Below are 22,808 nucleotides of genomic sequence, written 5' to 3'. Positions count from 1 at the left end.
GCACTTTGAGTCCAAAGGCATATTTTAAAAAAAAATGCAGTGGGATTAATTATGATAAATTATAAGTCTAAGTGTTTTATGTTGTTTTGCTTTTTAAATAAACAATCTATTTGTACAGTAGTTATTATGTGCATCATTCAAGAAGAATTGAGAATATAGAGCTCATACAATGTCCAGTTTGCCTGATATCAAACCAATGGAGATTTTAGGTTGTTAAATACTAAATTTAGCATTCATTTAATAGTATTCTGAACCATAGCATGATGAGCTGACCCAAGCATCTTATTGGATTCTTGTGTTTACTTTTTATATTATTTTGCCTGATGATTCTCATTGATATTCTATCCCGAGCTCTATAGCATCAAAGGCATAAACGCAGAAGGGAAAATACAAATTGTTGAAACATCAGTTTATTGACCAGCTAGTAATACAAAACAGTTAAACAATTACCATTATTATTTCCAGTTCTTTTGGTCCCATTTGTGTAACCCCATAACCGTCTCTAAAAAGGCCTTCTAAAAATATCAAGAGGAAGTTTACACATCGCTTAAGTAGCAAGTACCAACTGGCACAAAACAGCCTGAATATATCAAACACAACACCGTGACTGTCCATGACTCACATAATCCCATCACTCACTTAGTAACTCAATCATAACAGTCGTTACAGCAGCTTTCCCACCACTTCAGCACACACTGGGGCAAAACAAAGACAGTGCCAGTGCCCTCAGCTAAAGCCACTGTGAAAACGGTGTGGTTATGATTTTAAAAGGTTTTGTATTGTTTACAGATAAATCATATGTCACATTGTTAGGGACAACCATAACAATAAAACCATGTATGAGGCACAAGTGTTCAGATACTTACCAGTAACAAAAGTGATATTCGTGTACAAACATGTGCATGCACGAGTGGCTTTGGTAGCATAAAAAAACTAAACGTTCTGATTGACAACTGCTCTCTGATTTTCTTAATCCCTGTTCAGGTATTTAACGCTAATTTAAGTGCACAGTTCAAAACAACAAAAACATATCCTGAAGTATTTTGAAGGCAATACGTGTGTCCTTGCATTGGTACCGTCTTTCCGGGCAAAATATGAAGATTCGGTCAGTGTTTTATTACCCGAGAATCCAGTCTTTATAACAATATTATATAATTATTATTACTATTATTAATATTGAGGCTACTGCAGCAAGTAAAAAATCATCTTTCTCTTCAATATTCTCCATTAGTTGATAATAAAAAGGTGATTACCATAGTTCTTTTTTTAAGTGGCACAATTTCTCTTCCCTCTGATCAGTCGATCCAGCCGTGGACTAGTGCACCACATGGTTAATGTCATGGTCAATGTCATATTTCTCACAAAACGACTTTGTGAGTGGGAGGCAGGTGAGGTGCTCCAGCCAATGCCAGTTAATAGGATGAATATAAAACCAGACAATAAGCGACGCAAATAGCCCAACATAGGCCAACAAAGAGACCGCAATTAGGATCCGTTTTCGATATGTGTCAAACGTCCCAAACGTGATGTAGGGCAGGAAGGCAAAGGCGAGCAACATGCCGCTGAGAAATCCAAAGATATGGGCGATGTTGTCTATCCACGGCAGAAGACCGCACAGGAAGAGGAAGAGGACGATGCACACGAGTTTGAGACACGCCTTCCACGGGCGCTCGAGCACCTGCCAGCCTTGAAACAGCTCCACAAACAGGCACGCGAGAAGGCCAAACTGTGACCCCGCCGGTCCCACCTGTGACAGACGGACACCAGTTACTCACGCACCCAGAGTTCATTCATTAGTACAATGTTTACAGCAGGATTATTGGAGGAAACTCGGTCACCCCCCATAGACTAGATTTCTCCCTCTTTGTGTCAAAAAAATGAAATCATAGAATTTTTTTTTCTTTTTTTCTTCACATTGCAGAAAACTAAAGTGACATTTCTACCCAAAAAAGTCCCAGGATATGTCTCAATATTCTAAGAAATCAGAAATCTGTGGGAAACACTGACGTCTTAATGGCCTGAATGACAAGGTGCACTTTATTGTTTGTGTTGGGGAATTTGTTCTCTGCATTTGACCCATTAATGTCAGGCAGTGTTGGTCAGGATTTTACCTATTGTGCATGTTTTGGTTTGTGAATATCAAAAAGACGCATACGGGCATTTTGTCTTTAAGAACCTGGTGTGAGATGGGTAATAATATGTTTTTCCAAAAACTACTTGTGTGTGTTGGACCATCAGCTTTAAATGAGGCAGAACGGGTGATTCAGTGTCGTCACAGCCTTATCCAGGTCACACACGGACGAAAACAAACCGATTAAGGGAAGATAATAACGCTGGCATAATATTTTTTATGGGGAAACTGTACGCGAGTTACAAATTGACAACATTTAAATTCGACCAGTCAATAATTGTGTTTCTATATATACCCAGATACAAAAGCAAAAGGCAGCGTAATGTCAAAGACTTGGGAGGTCAACACAGAAATAGTCGCCTTCCGTAATTAATTTCAGAGCCGCTTTCCAGGACCCAAACTCTACTTGTTTAGCGGCTTTACTCGAAGGAAGTTTCCATTCACAGCTGATGTCTGAGTCATTTATGCTGTAGCCACAAGGTCTCTGACAAGTTAAACGTTAATCCACTTAGCACCTTTAATTGGCTTGACCGCCCTCAGTGCCCCGTGTTGTGCCTTGCATTTGCTTCCTCTGCTTATTCCGGGCGGATGGGAGTTCTGATGCTGAGGACGACGCTGCATCAAAAAGACTAAATAAGTGGTTGAATGTTCAGTTTAAGCTCACGGTTTGGTACTTGTTTTTCCACAATATTTAGGGATATACTAATTCTGTATTATCAAGGATTTGTTCTTTCTAGCTCACTGCGTTATAGGCATGTCGGTGGCCAAGCAACGATTGTCTTTGTGTAAAAGATGTAATCCGCAGAGTCTGGTTTCTTTCTTTACTCACAATGGTATTAAACTAATCCTTCACAGCAAAAACTGGGCTTTGGATAGGGAAAGTGTGTGGTGCCAGAAGCAAGTCAAGCACATGCTGTTCAAATCGTGCACATTTTGGAATATACAAAAGTATGTAATATAACTCATCTGCACATCATCAACTCTGACACACTTTGACTTTGAAAATGAACAGGAACAAACAGACATAAGACAAATGGAAAAAAAAAACTTTCAGATTTACAACTCTGACGGACTCTGATATGACCACGGCGCTACGCACATAAAATTCTATAGCAGGTGTGTAGAAAAAGGCGTACGTACCGCTTAATGTACTGAAAAAAATCCCGCACACTGTCTTACTTGCAATGTGAAATTTTATTTACAGGTGGAGAGACAACATTGCCAAAACGTTGTAAGACAGTGTGCAGGATTTTTTATTTAATATTTAGTCGATAGCTACTTTGATTTCCACTCTCTGGTCATGTTGTGTTCTGCATTGTTCTGTCTTCTATGTTTATTCTTGTCTTTTTTTTCAATTGGAAAAAAAGAAAATTCTACATAAAAATATATATACGCTTGACAGCACACGGTTACTGTGCACAGTTTAAACAGCGACACACCCCTTTCTTCTCTTACACGCACTGCTAATCTCATGAGCCAATGGGATTGGGTCAACTTTCCACAAGCAACTTAAACATTACGGTAAGTCATTATAGAGTGAATTAACTTTAGTATCATTATCTAAATAACACATTGTTTCAGTCAGCTCTGCAATGACACAGACGAGGGAAATAACTGGTCACTGCTTTCTACCAACCACCTGGAGCTGAACAAATGTGTCATACTGCTGTGTTTATGCGTTCAGGTCACACTCGGGTGATATCACTACAGGTGATACAAGTTAAATAAAAGATAAATTACAGCGCGTGTGTAAATACCGTAAATGTGCACTTACCTCCGCTCTGTAAGGCAAAAAAAGGGCAGAGGCTAGGTTTCCCGTGATGCCGCTGAAGACGTAGATAATGGCGATGCGAGCCCAACCCGCCAGCTTCTCCAGATCTCTAAGTATAGTCATCTGGAAAATCACAGACACCACGCAGTGCAGCAGCCTGCCAGCACAGAGCAAAACCGCTCAGGTATCCACGTTTCAAAGCACAATGTGGGCTAAGCAGCTAAAAACTAATGTCCATGATGCAATTCTGTTCAGTTTAAGCTTATAAAGTATCAGAAACGGATTTTAAATGAGAAAAAACAAGGGAAACAAGGGCAATAACTGTCGAATTTCATAGAGGTTTAAATAAAATAATGCATGATTGCGTGAGTGTTTAAAAGGCAGCACTGGCCTACAAACCCTGCATGGAGGAACAAGGAGAGCCAGAGCCTGTAAAACTGATCGGGGACATCGGGGTTGAGGAAAGGCAGCAGACCGCACACGTCGTCTAAACACTGCACCTGAAAAGGGAACGTGTGCGTGAACGAAATCATAAGAGAAAAGAGCAAGGCAACATACATGAAGATTCGATTGTAACTTTGATGCATGCATAGTGTAAAACAGCTAAAGTATCAGAGATTGTACCTGGGAGCAGAGCGTGGCGTCCTCGTGAAAGTAGCCGTGCATGAAGGAGCAATACTCTCTGGTCGCAATCTCACATCTGCAGGAAATAAGAAAGTGTCAGTATCATAATCAGAAAAGGTTTATTGCCGTTGTCAATTAACAGGATTCACAAACATAGGAACTTGATTCGATGCAACACAAAACAATGACCCATGATAAAAGAACCTATATAAAGTCAAAAAGAAAACTATTGAAATTTGCTACAGGATGAAAAATAAAAATAGGCTACAAGATAAAAATAAGAATCAAAACAGGCTTACTATGTGCACAAATTTACAGTTACTACAAGGGGTATAGTTTATGTGCTTAGGGATATTCGTTCTTTTCGGGCTGAACGATCTAATGACATTTGATATTTTTCCTCTCATATCAATCAATCACCATTTTGGTTTGATTTCATATTACCTTAAAAACAAATAAAAAGTGGCTTTATATTTTATAATTCCCTGAACCATAAACTATCCATCCATCCATCTTCTGCCGCTTTATCCGGGGCCGGGTCGCGGGGGCAGCAGTCTGAGCAGGGACTCCCAGACTTCCTTCTCCCCAGACACTTCCTCTAACTCCTCCGGGGGGATCCCGAGGCGTTCCCAGGCCAGCCGAGAGACATAGTCTCTCCAGCGTGTCCTGGGTCTTCCCCGGGGCCTCTTCCCGGTGGGACATGCCTGAAACACCTCCCGAGGGAGGCGCCCAGGAGGCATCCGGAACAGATGCCCGAGCCACCTCAGCTGGCTCCTCTCGACGTGGAGGAGCAGCGGCTCTACTCCGAGCTCCCCCCGTGTGGCCGAGCTCCTCACCTTATCTCTAAGGGAGCGCCCAGCCACCCGGCGGAGGAAACTCATTTCGACCGCTTGTATCCGCGATCTTGTTCTTTCGGTCACTACCCAAAGCTCATGACCATAGGTGAGGGTAGGAACGTAGACCGACCGGTAAATAGAGAGCTTTGCCTTTCGGCTCAGCTCCCTCTTTACCACAACGGTCCGATGCAGCGACTGCATCACTGCAGCCGCTGCACCGATCCGCCTGTCGATCTCACGCTCCATCCTTCCCTCACTCGTGAACAAGACCCCGAGATACTTGAACTCCTCCACTTGGGGCAAGGACACCCCACCCACCTGGAGAGGGCAAGCCACCTTTTTCCGGTCGAGAACCATGGCCTCGGATTTGGAGGTGCTGATTCTCATCCCAGCCGCTTCACACTCGGCTGCAAACCGTCCCAGTGCATGTTGCAGGTCCGGGTTTGATGGAGCCATCAGGACAACATCGTCTGCAAACAGCAGAGATGAGATCCTGTGGTCCCCAAACCGGACCCCCTCCGACCCCTGACTGCGCCTAGAAATTCTGTCCATAAAAATTATGAACAGAACCGGTGACACAGGGCAGCCCTGGCGGAGTCCAACATGCACTGGGAACAGGTCTGACTTACTGCCGGCAATGCGAACACAGCTCCTGCTCCGGTCATACAGGGACCGGACAGCCCTGAGCAAAGGGCCCCGGACCCCGTACTCCCGGAGCACCCCCCAAAGGACACCCCGAGGGACACGGTCAAAAGCCTTCTCCAGATCCACAAAGCACATGTGGACTGGTTGGGCAAACTCCCATGAACCCTCGAGCACCCGATGGAGGGTATAGAGCTGGTCCAGTGTTCCACGACCGGGACGAAAACCACTCTGCTCCTCCTGAATCCGAGGTTCGACTATCGGTCGGATTCTCCTCTCCAGTACCTTGGAATAGACCTTACCCGGGAGGCTGAGGAGTGTGATCCCTCTGTAGTTGGAACACACCCTCCGGTCCCCCTTCTTGAACAGAGGGACCACCACCCCGGTCTGCCAGTCCAGAGGCACGGTCCCCGAACGCCACGCGATGTTGCAGAGACGTGTCAACCAAGACAGTCCTACAACATCCAGATACTTTAGGTACTCAGGGCGGATCTCATCCACCCCCGGAGCCCTGCCACCGAGGAGTTTGCGGACAACCTCAGTGACTTCAGCTTGGGTGATGGATGAGCCAGCCTCCGAGTCCCCGGTCTCTACTTCCTCTTCAGAAGACGTGACTGAGGGATTAAGGAGATCCTCAAAGTATTCCTTCCACCGTCCGACGACATCCCCAGTCGAGGTCAGCAGGCCTCCACCCGCACCGTAAACGGTGTTTGTGAGACACTGCTTCCTCTTCCTGAGGCGCCGGACGGTTTGCCAGAATTTCTTTGGTGCCGACCGATAGTCCTCCTCCATGGCCTCCCCGAACTCCTCCCAGGCCCGGGTTTTTGCCTCTGCGACAGCACGAGCCGCGGCTCGCTTGGCCTGCCGATACCCGTCGATGACCTCCGGAGACCTACAAGCCAGAGTGGCCTGATAGGCCTCCTTCTTTAGTCTGACGGCATCCCTTACTTCCGGTGTCCACCACCGGGTTCGGGGGTTGCCGCCACGACAGGCACCGGAGACCTTGCGACCACAGCTCCGAGCAGCCGCATCAACAATGGAGGCGGAGAACATGGTCCACTCGGACTCAATGTCCCCAGCCTCCCCCGGGACATGGGAGAAGCTCTCCCGGAGGTGCGAGTTGAATACCCTACTGACAGAGGGCTCCACTAGACGTTCCCAACAGACCCTCAACCATAAACTAAATATACTTTTATGAATCACTAATGTTCCTTCCGAGTCTGATCTCTGGTCCATCCCAGAGGATTGGCTGTGCGCCCCGTGAATTAAAAAGACTCGAGCTCCTTCATGTCAGCAGTGTGTTGACAACTGTACGTTTTGTCTAATTGTTTTAAGGCTAATTTGTTAATATTGTTGGCATTGTGCACTCGGCAAATAAGAATAATAATTAGGAAAATGAATCCCTCTCGATTTGGATTTAATGTACAACCTTATTTCACAGTCAGAACAAATAGAAAGATTTTATGACAACGCAACTTGAGACTCAGCCATCTCCATTATACGATTAGACTTTTTTTTGCATCTTGGAAATATCAAAAATTGCGAAATGCTAAAACTTTGTTATTAATGTGTTTGTGACATATTACAGTCATTTCCACCTCGTTTATTAGCAGCATCAACATAAAACAAATCCCTATTGGTCTAACTTTAATATTTAGTGACAATTTAATTAGTTTCTATCTGAACCAAATCTCAACTTAAAAAAAAGACATGAGAATAAATATACCAGATGAAGAATGGTTTTGGATGTGTGCACCTAAAACAAAGTATAGACCGACTTCAGGAGGGCGGGAGGTTGTGTGAAGAAAAGGATTCTGATCACACTAACGCTTTCGGAGTTGTATAAAAATAAGGGCTACCACTTCATAATCTATTTATCTTTATTTATTTTCCCCTCCATCCCTTGTTGGGAAATGGGAGGTTTTGTCTATAGGAGTTTTTGTTTATAAGAGATCTTCTATTGAGAGTCTTTTTTTAAACTTCCTATAAGTGATCTGTTCTTTTCCTCTGTATCTACCTGCATTGCAACAATGAAATTTCCCCATGTGTGGACAATAAAGGATTATCTTATCTTATAACACCTGAACAAAGCGTGAACAAATACTTAGTTATGCTTGATAAACAGTTAAACATTAACAATTAAGGTTCAGGTTAGGAATTAGGGTAATAGTATTAGTTAAATAGGTACTAAGCCTGACTAATCATTCTTAATAGACTATCTGCTCACTAATGAGAATTGTAGTTATTTTAAAGCGTAACAAATATTCTAGCTGCGACTAAGAAGGCAATTGCAAAGACACACAACACGACTGGATGAGGATTGTGACGTGACAAAAACAACAACGACCTCATCTTAAACTGAAAGGGCACACATACGACATCAGTAACACGAATAAGTGAGTAACAAATGCACGCACTGTCGATTTGTTAACCAATAAAAACAAAAGAAGAAAAAGGACCATAACTTGCTTTTACCTGCCCTTAGTTCCTATACAGCACGGTCGTCCCTTTATTTTACAGTCCATGTTTTTGTAGCCTGTGTGATTCCATGCAGTGGGGCGTGTGCACATCTGTAAACAGAAAGGGGACATTTGAATAAATACAGCTTTTGTGAACTTGACCAGTTTGAGCGCCAACTCACAGGCCAAAGTGTGATATCGTCCTTCCAAACGTGAGCCCCAGTAGATCCAGGCTCTAAACACAGTCTAATCACAACAATTAAGTTAAGCATCAGATGAGAACGTGGCACAAAAATGTCACTTAAAATAAACTCACCTCGGGTCCAGATGGCAGACGGCCCCGGATGTCCTGTTGTCCACGCTATTATTTATTTCCCATTTGATAAACGTGGCCAGCATCTCCTACATGAACGAGAGTATGTATATTGTATATCAAAACATGTCATTAAGCAGAGTGTGTGCAAGGAAGCCACAAACAACCGGTTCCTGCTCAGTATTCTCAGCAGAGTTCAAACACGCTTTAGCGAATATTCTCGTGCTAGACGGTTTATTTTCCCTGTGGTCAGATCTCCCCGCACACAGAGACGTGTTTGTGATGAAACTGTAAGGAGGGTGTCGCTTCACGTACAGAGCAGTCCGAGCGGCTGGTCTGCACACACCCGGAGTTGTCATTCTGGACACAGCATCCCGAGTCCCTCTCCAGGTCTTTGGCTTTCTCAATAAGGCGGAAAATCTGCTTGTCTTGTCGAATGCAAGGAGAGAATTTGGCCCCAAGATGGATCAGGTCTTCCTAAGGAGAAGAAAAAGAGCGAATGAGCTGTTATTGTGTGAGAGTGTGAGTGTCACCAAAGACCAATATACTGTACATTTTTAAACTAAGTGGATGATATAAAAAGACTTACAGAACTGGGCCCAATCCAGAAGTTCTCCTGTTGAACGTATTTGACGCTCTCATAAATGCCTTTGTTCTTCAGCACCTAAAGGGTACAAGACAATGGCACAAACTGTGAGCTAAAACATCAGTGGAGTGTGGATTATATACTGTATGTATTACTCACCAGTTCAGTTTGTGAGTGCTGCGCAAACCCCACAGGGGCAAAACCATATGTACAACAGGCCAACAATGTGATCACAACATGGACAAATGTTATCCAGTAGGTGAAGTAAGGCCTGTGAACACAACGATATACTTTTTATTTATCCTAGACAAAGGCAGCACTGTATTAATTCAGATTTTTTTTATAATTACTTTAGAAAACTTCTTTCTACGCTTAGAAAAAAAAATAACAAATAGATACTTATACAGGCATTTTTTGTTTAAATTTGATTTGAAGAAAAAAGTACCAAGTTTACAAAAGTATAACAACCATATTTATGCTTCTGCCAAACTTGATTCTAATTTACTGATGAATCCCTTTTGCTCTTTATTATACAAAATTAATTGCTGCTTACTCTATTTACTTCAAAAGCTTCAATATAAATAAATTGCTGCATTCCAGAAGTTTTTTTGTGTTGGTGCAGAATAACATGCCACCACTATAACACCACTATAATAATTACTTTATACTTTAGTTTAAACGGTTTCATATTTGGACATTGTTTGAGATCATTACAGAAGATAGACCTCCACAAACAGAAACACAAAAACCTTTCCTAGTGAGCCGTTTTGCACCTCGGCCATAACATTCTTCTCTATTTTTGCGTTTCCTGCTAACAAAAGGAATACAGACTGAAACCGTTGCAGACCTGTGGCTATGGAAATCGTCCAGTTGTTTCTGGACATTACTGCTGAGGCTGCGTCTGTAATTTCGGTTCAGCCACTTCCCCACGACGCCCATGCCGTACTGCCGCTTCTGCTTGTCAAAGGCAAAATGCTTCACTTGTGATGCAATGCGCTGGCCGCGACGATGGATGCCCTGCTCCGGTCTGGCTCCTGACATTTTAGGAGTTCGATACATCTCTGTGCTTCAGTTGTTGGGAAGAAAACAAGTAAAGGTTTGAGCAGAATAACCAATACAGATTCATTCCTCATCTACAGTAGCAGCATATTCACTCACTGGCTGTAGTCTGGTGTGTCTCCAAGACCAAAAGAGGCAGATATGGGAGGCGACTCAAAAACATCGTCAGCCATGGAATAAAAGTCATCTCGAGCATCTCCCTTGTGAACAAGAAGTATATCATCAAGTAGATTAGTATATTATTGTTTTCAGGCAACCACACGGTAATTGATTATATAACTGAAGTGTCAGAAGTCAATAATAGCTGGCATAATTGGCTGACTGACCTTGCCAAAGAAGAGGGATCGAGAGGTGTCAGCAGAGTCCACGGTGTCGTCGTCCATCCAGCTGGGCCGCATGAAGCTCCTTTTGGGAAAACTGGGGCCGGTCTGTGAGCCCACCAATCCACCATGGCCCTGGAGGAGAACCACAATTACACCTGTAACCCGAGCTGTGCATTCTGCATACAAATTACTATCAATAAGAAGGTATTTCAAATTCAACCTCAAATTGTTATAAAGAAATATTTTGTAACACCACAAGGGGGTGCTATATACATCCTGTTATTTCATGGTTTCTTCCCTAATGTTATAAACCACAACGGCACCCAGACTTTTATTGCCTGTAATAACTGCATTAAACGGTCTTGGCTCCACTTACCCTGATCAGGTTGGATGCTGCGCGGATGCTCATGCGGGCCACAGACTCTCTCTTGCGTTTGGGGAGGCGGCTGTACCCGGAGCGCTGGCTAGTGAAGGAGGAGAGGGAGGTGACCCCTGGAGTGTGGGGCGTTTTAGGAGATCGGCTGTCAACATCATCTGCCCCGCGAAAGGCTCGTCCTCGGGCAAGTGGATCCACGATCTGGAAATAAACCACAATGTCACCACTTCAAATACAATGTGTCATTGTATGCAAGATGCCAGGCCACTGTCAAGTGTGTTTTTATTGTAAAATACATTATTTGGGTTTTAACTCAATGTAAATGGAGTAGCGGAGTGTCTCATTTGCAGAATGGCACAGATGCTCTATGTCCATCACACTTTTTCACTTTCTTCACACTGTGTGTACGTGCTAGCCCTACTCTGCCTGTCCAACTTTGTTCAAAGAAGGACAAAAAATAAGATTGTAAAAAAAGGTATGCTGCATAAAGTATAGGTCAGTGTGTACCTTCTTCATCTTATATGTGGTGGGAGACTCTGGGCCCGGCTCGATGCTCGTGGTCACCTCCGGCTCTCGATATTCGGCCTTGAGTTTGCCATAGCGCTGGCTGCAGTGGCGCATGCTCTTCCTGTGCCAGACCTGCTGTTTGCTCTCACAGTTTTCACCCACTCCAAACCATTGAGCAGTGTTTCTACAACAAGCACACAGAAGCACACAAAGCATTTTTAACAATCATACTCTTTATTCAGGCTTCATGAAATACGCTTTGGACACCTTTGCTTTAGTTAGTCGAAGTTGAAACAAAGTATACATTATATGTTCTTTTGGAGCGATTGTCCCATTTGAGTTGGATTATGCAGTGAATGTAAAAGGATAAAATAGTAATATAATTACTAACTAAAAAATGTATGTGTTTTTAATCATCTTTTTAAGTGTTTTTAATCATCATACAGGACTTTTACAACTTCATTAGTCCATTACATGTGGTTTGTGGGATGTACGTACTTCCTGATACTTTGTGAGAGTGAGGTTTGTCTGTTGAACTTTGATCGCCTGTCTCTGGTCAAGTAGTTTCCATCTTCGGCGCCACCGAAACTCTCAGACACTGAGCTGGGCGCTTGACCGCTCGCACTTTTCTTCAGTGCCGATCGGAGAGGCTGTTGAGACAAAGAAAAGGTGACTGCACAATAAACCGTAGGAATAAGCTGGACAAAACTAAGCCAGAATATATCTAAATTGTGAATGCAAGTTACTCAAACACTAGTCAAATATGTGTTGTAGTTTCTAATGTGGTGCCTGCATCACTCTAGAGATAAAGTGCCACAGGAAACATGTTTATTTTGGGCTTTCCTTGTTCCAGAGGTGCATATAATGTCCAGGTTGGTACTATGCTTAAAAGAAGGGTTAAAGTAGTAAAAGTAAGTGTTGCAAGAGCATGCTCTGCTGAACTTTACTGCAGCCCGAGGCTATGTTTTGGGCATGTGTTCCGGTGGGGGAAAGCATGGCCCTGTGTCAGAGGGCTGAGAGGACAGCTGTCCAAAATGCCTACATAACTCAGCAACTCATACACATGCAGAGCAGGCTTCTGCAAACACGTCTACGCAGATAACAAGCATCTTTGTATTTATTCATTACACTTATAAAACTAACTCCGGGCAAAAGAACAATGAAGCAGTATAGTTTGGTTACACAACAGATTATAAATAAGTTAGACAATGTTGACAGAAGTGCAAGTACAATGCACAGGCAGCAGAGCAGCCGCTTCTCTGATCTACAAGAACAATGTCATTCAGTAACAGTTTACCTGTTTGGCAGGATCAGGATCCATGTTTAATGCTGTTGTGGGAATGGCTATTACAAGACTCGGAGGCTTTTTGCTTTTGAGGCGGCTATTTGATTGGCCACCATTCAAAGGAGGCTCCTCCCCTTCCTGTGACGCCATTCAAGTGAGACCTGCAAAGAAAATGTATTAAATGTAACTTATACTGTGAGCTCTGGATGCATTTGTCACTAATGATGGTTCAATTACTGTAGGTTTGCAATAGTTTGTTTGAAAATATATAAAATGGAAGTATTAATCTACTCAAGCAAACAGCCTTTAAATAAATATGGCAGGTGCTGGCAAACTTCCAGAGATCTGCAGTGAGACGAGGCTTGGCCCTCTGCCTTTGATTTGTTGTGAGCAACAAAGTGACAACAAGTCTAACAATTTTGTTTTGTTCAGGATGGGCATTGCTACTGTTACACTGTCTTTCAATAGATGTTAGGGTTAGGGGTAACCGGTTTAAAAAACAGAAAGAGCTTAATTTGTATTTATTCATTTCAAATGCAAAGTTTGTGCACAATGTGTGAAAATTGTTATCTTGTGAGGTCTTGTCCCTATTACACTAGACTTTGACCAATATTGTGCTCAATTTTACAGTTTTCACCTCAACCTTAAGCATCCATAAATACATTATTTAAGCCATGTTAGCCAGTTCAAACAATACTTCTAAAACACAATGAACGTGAAATACATTCTGCACAGACAGCCATTCAGTTCCATAATCTAAATTCATTGCATGCTTTTGTCCATAAATGACAGTAGAGATGAATTTACTTGTGTCCTGGCCATTACCAGCAACGTCACAACCCCATATATTCCTGGAGCTTTAGCGTAGAATAGAATTACACCGACATTGGACAAATAACTGTCCCAGGCCCAGGCCAACACCCCAGTTATGTAAGAAAGAGCCAAAGTTGTCAGAGAGTTGTGGTTTAACAAGAAATTCAATGCAAAATCCTTGGTGTCTGCAACAGGAACAGCAGCAGTGAAACAGGACACCAGTGCAGTCAATAGCTGGGAGGACTTTGCCCTTCCCCCAAAACAGTCACACTCCTTTATAATGGCAGACAGTATTTTCAATTGGCCAAAATAAATATCTGAAGCCACAAAATGAAGCTTGTAATGCTCTGTATTAGACTTGTGGTTCAGTAAAGAGTCAGTGCAGCGAGAGAGAGAGGAACCCACCCACTTAGATAATGAAAGAATTTGAGTAATGGCCCGAGTGTTGAGTGAGAGAGCACTGTGTTTTGAGAATGATCAGTAAAGTGGTTTTAAGAACTGTGCGCTTTCAGATATTCAGTTAATCAAACTCTTTTCCTTTCAGTTACTAACAGGGTGCACTTTTTGTTTGCCAAGGGCCATTATGTCAACATGGTATATTTTTGCTCTGGATATATTGAATTGTTTTTTATGTAAGAGGAGAGTACGAAACTAAAACTAAAATGTCAATCTGTCAATATGACATCATAAGATTACATGAGAAGACTTTACCTTGTGTGCCAATAATAACAGATGTAGAATCACTTTTTCTCTCTTGAATCAAGATCTAATTGTTTCATATTGTCATTGGTGGCTCTTTTTAATTGACAGGTCCAATCCTTTGTCCATAAAAACATGTGGTTTAGAGAGTTCAACCTTTGATGAATAAAGTGTTTTTGTGTTGAAGAGAACTGATTAAATGTCGCCAGATTGAAACCCATTTTATTTGTTTTTTTGTTTATTTAAACACAAAATTGTGATAAATATGATGAATGTTTTTGCTATGTTGCCCAGATCTAAGATCTGCCATAATCCTAAACAATTACAGTGTGTACAGAGCTCATTACCTCTTGGCACGACTCAGAAAACATGACATCACCCACAACTGATGTGATCACATGACATGGAAAAAACCACATCATTCACCTACAACCTTCACTTGAGCCTCTCGCTACAACTGCCATCTTTGCCTTGTGTGTCGGCCCCGTGTGTCGGCCCCTGTTCCCGAGCTGCTGAGGGGGGAAAACAAAAGTCCCCCGTGAGAGTGTCTCCATGGTTCTGTCCTGTGTCCGTGGTGGTTATTGTCCCATTAACGGTTCACAATCAGAGGGCCGACCTAGTAACTGTAAACTTCTCGGACAGTCGTGGGAAACTACGGTGTTTCCTCTTTTGCCCTCAACGGGAAAGACACATTTATAAAAAAAGAATTGGGGGATTTATATGTGTCAGTGAACATAGAGAAGAGAAGTGCAGTTATTGAGAAGTGCTTTTGAATCAAAAACCGCAATTTGAATGGTCATGATTAAAAAACAGCAAAGACAGCAATTATTTAAGCAACATGAATTCCTCTTCGAACAAAATATTCCGTTTTATGATGTAAAAGAGCAGCTACAACCGTTGCAGTTCAGACCGTAGCAGAAATGCAAATGGGTTCTTTTGCATGTTTCATAAGAAGCAAACGCAGCCTGCTTGACAGTTTTTTTTCTCTCACAATAACTGAGTATGAGGAATATCAGTTCCATTTTACAAAGACCACTGTTGTGTTACTACAGACAGTGTGTCGAAGCGGTCGGCTCCACTGAGCTCATGACAACTAGACAACAATACAACTGAAAAGAAGCGATAGGTCTAAGTGGTCCCAACTGTATAATGACTCAAACTGCATCCGTGTGCTGCAATTTATATCCATCCATCCATTTTCTACCGCTTGTTCCCTTTTCAGGGTTGCGGATGACTGGAGCCTATCCCAGTGACTTTGGGCCTTAGGCGGGGTGCACCCTGGACAGTGGCCAACTCGTTGCAGGGCCAACACAGAGACATAGACATAACAGACAAACATTCACTCTCACGTTCATTCACTAGGGCTAATTTAGAGTCACCAATTTTACCTAACACATGCATGTCTTTGGACAGTGGGAGGAGCCGGAGAACCCGGAGAGAACCCACGGTAACACGGGGAGAACATGCAGACTCCACCCAGAGAGATCATGTGATGTTGGTCTGGTCCGGGAATCAAACCTTCTTCGGAGGCAAGAGCACTAACCGCCTTTGCAACCGTGCAGTTATTTCTAAATCTCTTAAAACAAAAATGAGGAAATGGTCTTGTTTTGCACGGGTTCTTTTTGACCAAATTAAATCTAGTTCATCTGTCTGGCAAACGCAACCAGTTTAAATGTTGAGTGCTCAATTAGCTTTGATTCCCAGAGGAAGGTTTGAGAACACAATCACTGGGATTGTGTTCTCAAACCTGGGATGTCATCTTATCTTGTAAGTGTGGATGTGTGGGCAGATCATAGAGACACTAAATTGTTTTGAGAGCTAGAGCAAAAAAAAAAAGCATTCATATTTTGTTTTGTACAGAAAACTTTTTATGTAATTGTTGGATAATGCAAATGTATTAAAGCTAACCTTTTAAGGGTCGAGGGCTACTTTATGAGCACGGACTTGGTTGAGCGTTACCTGTTCAATTAACCTAAATGGGCCTATAATTACATTTGTAACTATTTGATATAAGTGTATGTGGGGCATTTATGTGTATTCCTCATGTATTTTTAAATTTGAAACCCCAATCTTAATTCACATTTTAAAAGTAGCAAATTGGATTTTGTCCTGGGTGAGCCCTGCATGAGTTAGACCTGGTTTAGTTCTGGTTTGGTTTTGGGGTGGTCCTGGTCTAATAGTGGTCCGGTCCTGCGCGCTCTGTAACAGCCTCCTCCTGACATTCTCAAAGGTATTGAGCATTATTTGTCTCCTTTTTGATTGTCTTTAAATTAAAACATTGCTGACACAGTCTAAACACATCTCTTTCCCGTACGCCGCACATGTGTTACTTGGCATCTTTAGCGGCTGATAACTACATGATTACTGGGTGTATTTTGAAAAAATAAAAAGTGACAGAGCTGGTTATCTCGTCTGTTGCCGTCTCTACATGTTCAGCTTTCCTCTAAACAGGCCTAGCAGCGTTTATTGCAAAACGAGAAAGCTTTGACTGAGCTTTTCTAAATTTAGATCAAGTCCAAGCGGGCGTCTGAGAGAGGCCCAAAGGGCGCCCAGGTGCCTGCGGGCACCGCATTGGTCACCCCTGGTTTAAAAGATAATGACATATTGTTGGATATTGATTATCACAATTTGGCCATATTGTTTGTGCTCTTTTTTAAACATGCCTTTACTTCCCAAAACAATGACTGTTACTTTAGTTGATTTGTCTGTTTAGAGTTGTAAATAGATGAGAGTATTGGAGCCATTCTGAACCTGGGCCAGCTGGAGTGCAAGAAGTACTTCATCCAAAAATATAATATTTTCATTTCCTTCTCTGTTTTTACGGCAAATGATGTCATATTTTGTTATATAATTCAATAAAATGCTCTGGTCTGACAAGTCTAAAATTAAAACTACCTTGAATCAATAAAAAGGCAAGTATAGTTGCAATTAATGGGGATGGAACCAGACACAATTCGAGAACACAACAATATTATGACAGTTAAATACAGTTAAATGACTCTGTTCAGTTCACGTTGATAGCTTCTCAATGTATTTGTACTTTAATTATTTTTTGCCATCTTTGTAACAGTTTTTTTCTTTAAACTGTGGCTTCTTAAATAGACCTAGGTTATAGGGATTAACCCTTTTTGCCTGTGCCAAATGTAAACACATCACATCAGTACAAGAAATATCACAAGATTCTTCTACACAATGTTGAAGATCCCACAAGATATTGTCTTATCCATAGTAAATTTATTTTTAGGCATAACAGAGTGCAAATCAAATTGACAAAGGCACCTAATATTGTACATAAAAGTGATTTGATTCTGTAATATGTGTGGTTTGGTCTGTCAGTTCCATGTGTAAGTGTGCACAATCTGGCAGAGCATTGTCGAAGCCGTGGGAGCCTGGGCAGAAGCGCAAAAAGACTCGTAGAGGCAGCGTAGGAGGGTGAGGAGTTTTCAGTGTTGTCTGTACGAGTTTGTGCTCCAAGACTACAACCAGAACTGACTTAATTTTCCGCTCAATGCAACTCAATTTAACCCTCTCTACAAAGTTGTTTACTCTTTAGGGTCTACCTTTCAGCACGTTCTATGATGAGTACATATCTAGAAATGTCTCAAAATGTACAGGTCAAAAGACGTGACCTTCATAAAACATGCGTATGGCAACTATTCAATCCTTGGTTGACTGAAGACTTATCCTGTGCTTCGATTAGTCAACAAAAAGGGGACGAGGAATAAGCAAAAGTTCTCAAAACTCTCTCTGATGCGAAACTATTTGACCCAAAGTGCTCGGAGATTAGAAAAGTGCTCTCACTCACTCCCTAATCTTCATCTAACTCTCTCAGTGCTTTCTCGTGTCTCCAGTTCTTGTACAAATCCATCAAAATTGCAGTCATAAAATGAGTCGACTAATTAAGATTCTGGAAGACTAAGATGTCATCGACAAAAAAAAACACTAAAATGAGAGAAATAACAATAACAAAAACTTTGACATTGCTAAGATGTAAAATATCAGATACATCTGGGACTACAACATATATTGTTTTGGATACCGTTACAATGACAAATTGCTTGAAGCATTGATCAAAGTCAAGTTACAATTGAGTGCATTATTAATTTACTCGTGGATTTGTGCCATTATCAGCCCCATCACCAAGCGCTCTTTTACACACAAACGAGGTGGAAGCAGAGAGTTAACAACCAGCCGTCTCATTTGGCTCATTAGTACATTAAAATCACTTTTTTAAACTGTCCGAATGCGGAAATAATTTCAGCTAATGTATAACGCACTCTGAATCAATCCCGTTATTATGCAGGAGGCGGCTTGACTAAAGAAACAGTTTGTCGGGCAAGTTCAAGCATGGCTGAAAAAATATCTGAGTTGAGCTGGTCCGGAGGGAAAATATGTGAGGAATTTAGGACCATTATTTATAACCACAACTTCGTTTTATCATCCACTGCCGCGTGAATGCCTTGAACAGCAAAAAGATTGGCTAAACTTCCTCTTTAGTTAGACTACAGTCACATACTCACAGCTGTAGGCCTATACGATCACAATCAAAAGAAAACCTGGCATTTGCACTCATTTGTCTTCAAAACTCATACAGCAACCAATTATTAGAAAAGTGGGAATGTCACTCAATGTCGCTGCCCCATTGTTTAGTCAATTTCTAGTAGAAATTTACACTAAACATGGGTAATGGAGGGACAGTGACAGAAGAGGGCCGAACCACCTGGGGTCAATGCAGTGACTTATCATTAAGCAGAGGATTGACCTGGCCACCACACTTATACTTAAGAGTTCCATTAAACACACCAAACATGCTTTTTTTATTGAGATTATGAGCAGATGGTAGTTAAATAATAAAGTTGCAGTAAAGGGATCTGCTAGTGGTACTCACCAGGAAGCTTGAGGGTCAACAACAGGTCAACAACCCGCATTTGACCCCCTGGACATACAGCCTGGTTTGGACATGGACACACACGTTTAAGGGATGTTCTCATTTTGAAAACCGACCCACTTCACAAATGCATTACAAGTAGCATATTTTGTCATACCTATGGTGAGCGATGAAGAAGAAACCAAACTTAAACGCACACAAGCCTATAAGGATGTCACGATTATTAGGTTAATCGATAATCGTGATTATCGTAAGAACCAACAAATAATAATCGTGACCATTTTAACAGTAAGTATTTTTTGTTCAATATAAGTCAGAAGATACAGAAAATACAGCTAAATGTAAAGAGGTTTATTTGATCCGACTGTTTTTGGCAAACAAACTTGGGGAGCAGTAACGCAACATGTCAGACCACGGGAACTGAAACAAAGTAAAGATTTCACGTTTGTTTGGTCACATAATCGTGAATAATCGTTAAATCGTGATGGGTTTTTTTCTTTACAATAGTCGTAACACTATAATTGATACCGTGACATCTCTACAACACAGAGGGACAGGCCAGAGTCGTTAGAAGATGCGGTACATCAGGGGAATTGGAGCTGGATGTTCTAAGCGGGCAGGGCACCAACAAAGGGCTTGTTCAGACACGCGCTGGAGCCGCTCGTTGGGAAAGCAAAAGGTGAAGTTGGTTCGTCTTCAAATCTAACTAAACCGCGTCGTTTTTGACAACGTTCAAAGACAAAGAGACACTTTATCCTCGCGGGGGAAACTTTTATTTGAACTGTACATTAAACGAGAAGTAAGCGGACATCTAAACCACTTAGTGCGGCAAACAGCCAGATCTAAGCTCCCTGGCGCCATAATTCACTTACCCGAAAGAAGAACAAAACGATTTTTGGATCTTTAGCTGATCAAATTAGTCCACATTGTTGCCATTCTGCAGCTCGACCGGTGACACTTCCCTTTCCCCCAGCCATCCCCGGTGGGCTCGTGGAGCGGCAGGACCAGGGCGGGGCTACGTCCCCGACGCAGGACCAGGGCGGGGCTACGTCCCCGACGCAGGACCAGGGCGGGGCTACGTCCCCGACGCAGGACCAGGGCGGGGCTACGTCCGGGCTCTGGTTCTGGACGGTCTGGACGATGTTAAATGGTCTTATAATAAGATCATAGTATTGATCCAGGCCTGGCACACAGGGATGAGTATTCTGTATGTCCTGCACGTAACTAATCAATCATAAGAGCTCTGCATGTGCACACATCTAGACATGCTAACTACTGTAGCATCGTAGGCTATTATCAAAAAATCATTATTACTACAATTGTCTCTGGCCCTCTACGTAGAGTGAATATCCTGATATTTCCTTTGTATTTTGCAATGACGAAAAAAGTGTTGGACAGCTCTGGCTCAAACACCAGAGGACGCCATTAGATTGAAAATACAAGGGGGTGTCGCGTCACGTGACAGAAGTGGAAGAGTAGGAAATACTAACGCAGGACTCTGCAATAAGCATGCATGTTAGTATCCAACACAAATACAGTGCAGTAGTGTGTACATTGTTCGAGTATGCTCCCTTCAGCTGCGGTGTATCGTTTTCCTTGGGAACTAACCTCTGGAGCACTTCATGACGGGGACTCTTTGAGAACATTTGGCAAGTGAGTATGTTTAGATTACAGGATATAGTTTGGAACACAGATTCTCTTATGTCGCTTCTCATTTCAGACTTGTCCGGTATGACCCAGAGGAGTCCAGGGCCACGCTGTCAGTGCACCACTCTTCAAAGGAACATTGTGTCACAGTCCAGACCGTGTTTGTTGAACCATTTCAGGCCATCATCGGTGCTCAGTACGTGGTTCTTGGAGAGTTGGAAGATGTGGATGGTAAGTGTTTCAAATGTAGACTCTTGAACATTCAGTCCCCTAATGTCCACATGTGCTGGTCCCACACAGGCGCGGGGCCGGTGGTCCGAGCTCGTGTTCTGAACTGTGTTGATGGAGCAAATCTGGCTCTGCTCCAGAGAGCGATCTGCGATCACAGGAGGTTTTTGGACGAGAGGAAAACAACACGTGAACACACTGAATCTGCTGACAACAGAAACTGAGACGACACTTTCCTCTTGAATACCTCTGCATGTCTCAAGAGAAACCCCGAAATACAATTCTATTTTCTAGATTCTAGAAAGTGACGATGCCAGACGGAGCCAGATTTGTGTTATGTCCACGTGGTCTGAGACTCAGCCAGCGTGGACATTTGAGGATGGAATGGTGTGCAAAATTGATTTAGTAAACACCATTTAATAAACATAAATAAAAAGTACAAAAAGTCTACATTTAATTAGCTGCACTGGTCAAGACCCACTCAGATTTATTTTTGAAACACATGCTAAAAAGGTTAAGTATTAAGTGTGATGGATAAAATAACCTGCAGTAAATTAAGTGTGTGAAAACTTAATTTAAACTGGTCCAATCCATTCGACGATACAATTGTTGTGTACTTGAGCAAGACACTCACTTTGCATTTATATAAATGTAGATTGGCAGTTGCACTTGAGACTTAAGTATAACTTACCCAGCGGCTTACTTACCTTTTGCTTTTAGATTATTAAATAAAATTGACTTTACAGTAACAGAAAAAAACAAAACATGGAGACAAAGTCCCCTTTCTCAGATTTCTAACATCAAAATGAAAAATATTATTACAAATTGTCAATGTCAAAAAGAGATGTAGTTATGTAGTTGTAGTTAAGATGTAGTTATCACATGAACTGCTTTTATAAAGAGGAAATTGGCAACACATGAAATTGTTAATTTAAAACTATTAAACACGTTTATTTTATTTCAACAAAATTTCAACATCTTCATTTACAACAAAAGAGGCACTTGGCAACTTGCAGCAGGACTGGAGAAGTACACTTTTTGTGCATGTTCTTGATAAAGATTCAATTATATAATAATTCTGAATGTTATGAAAGAATGAGGCATCTTAAGTCATCCTAAATTAAAATTGCCACATTAAGTTCGACAATGATAAACTAAAACCAACACAAAAGTGATGAGCGAGCGGATACAAAGTCATAATATCGATCAGAAATGTGTTTTGCACTAAAATGCATCGAAACTCTTTCGACTAGGAACAATTTTACATTGGCCGTCATTCTCTTTCAGCCTCTGCTTACATTAATATGAACAGTAAATATATGTTCAGAAAACCTAGAATATGAACGATGTATTCCAAGCATATTAACAAAATGTATTAAAAATATTTTTTGGGGGAGAAATTTTAAGTATTTATATCTTAGCATGAGTGTCTATACTTTTCAATACCACTGTCAGTATCGCTTTATCAATATTTGGTATCGATCAACTATAACAATTGGTATTTTTCACAAATTTGGGAAATCATCATCCTAAGTGCATTATTTTGAATAATGAATGCAGTGTCAGAGCTGCAAACATCATACGACCGTTTTGATGATGAAACAAGTCATTTTGATGGTGT

At 41.9% G+C, this 22,808-nt stretch overlaps 2 protein-coding genes across 2 annotated transcripts; one reads left to right on the top strand and one right to left on the bottom strand.

Annotated features, from left to right (window-relative positions):
* Positions 1-422: 422 nt before the first annotated feature.
* On the bottom strand, positions 423-13,064 carry LOC140377547 (inactive rhomboid protein 2-like). The gene is made up of 17 exons (XM_072462991.1): positions 12,925-13,064; positions 12,126-12,277; positions 11,628-11,811; positions 11,121-11,321; positions 10,748-10,876; positions 10,521-10,621; positions 10,210-10,428; positions 9,522-9,633; positions 9,366-9,440; positions 9,092-9,253; positions 8,780-8,865; positions 8,646-8,709; positions 8,480-8,574; positions 4,527-4,602; positions 4,302-4,402; positions 3,906-4,059; positions 423-1,747 (listed from the first exon to the last, which is right to left on the bottom strand). Exons 1-17 carry the CDS (start codon positions 13,060-13,062, stop codon positions 1,316-1,318), a joined length of 2,481 nt encoding a protein of 826 aa, XP_072319092.1. The 5' UTR covers positions 13,063-13,064; the 3' UTR covers positions 423-1,315.
* Positions 13,065-20,788: 7,724 nt separating this feature from the next.
* ten1 (TEN1 subunit of CST complex) lies at positions 20,789-22,176 on the top strand. Its single transcript, XM_072462515.1, has 3 exons — positions 20,789-20,965; positions 21,033-21,190; positions 21,260-22,176. Exons 1-3 carry the CDS (start codon positions 20,877-20,879, stop codon positions 21,409-21,411), a joined length of 399 nt encoding a protein of 132 aa, XP_072318616.1. The 5' UTR covers positions 20,789-20,876; the 3' UTR covers positions 21,412-22,176.
* Positions 22,177-22,808: the final 632 nt, after the last annotated feature.

The sequence above is a fragment of the Eucyclogobius newberryi genome, unplaced genomic scaffold (assembly GCF_026437365.1).
Source record: "Eucyclogobius newberryi isolate DKJ021-1_F unplaced genomic scaffold, fEucNew1.0.hap1 SCAF_4, whole genome shotgun sequence".
In the NCBI taxonomy this organism is placed as follows: Eukaryota; Metazoa; Chordata; class Actinopteri; order Gobiiformes; family Gobiidae; genus Eucyclogobius; species Eucyclogobius newberryi.
This window is presented reverse-complemented; position numbering and strand designations above follow the sequence as displayed.

Coding starts and splice junctions, on each gene's coding strand:
- LOC140377547 (XM_072462991.1), bottom strand. CDS start 13,062: ATGGCGTCACAGGAAGGGGAGGAGCCTCCTTTGAATGGTGGCCAATCA. Junction 8,710..8,779: donor GTCTGCCATCTGGACCCGAG/GTGAGTTTATTT, acceptor TGTTGTGATTAG/ACTGTGTTTAGAGCCTGGAT. Junction 4,603..8,479: donor TGTATAGGAACTAAGGGCAG/GTAAAAGCAAGT, acceptor TATTTCCTGCAG/ATGTGAGATTGCGACCAGAG.
- ten1 (XM_072462515.1), top strand. CDS start 20,877: ATGCTCCCTTCAGCTGCGGTGTATCGTTTTCCTTGGGAACTAACCTCT. Junction 20,966..21,032: donor TCTTTGAGAACATTTGGCAA/GTGAGTATGTTT, acceptor TTCTCATTTCAG/ACTTGTCCGGTATGACCCAG. Junction 21,191..21,259: donor AGAGTTGGAAGATGTGGATG/GTAAGTGTTTCA, acceptor GGTCCCACACAG/GCGCGGGGCCGGTGGTCCGA.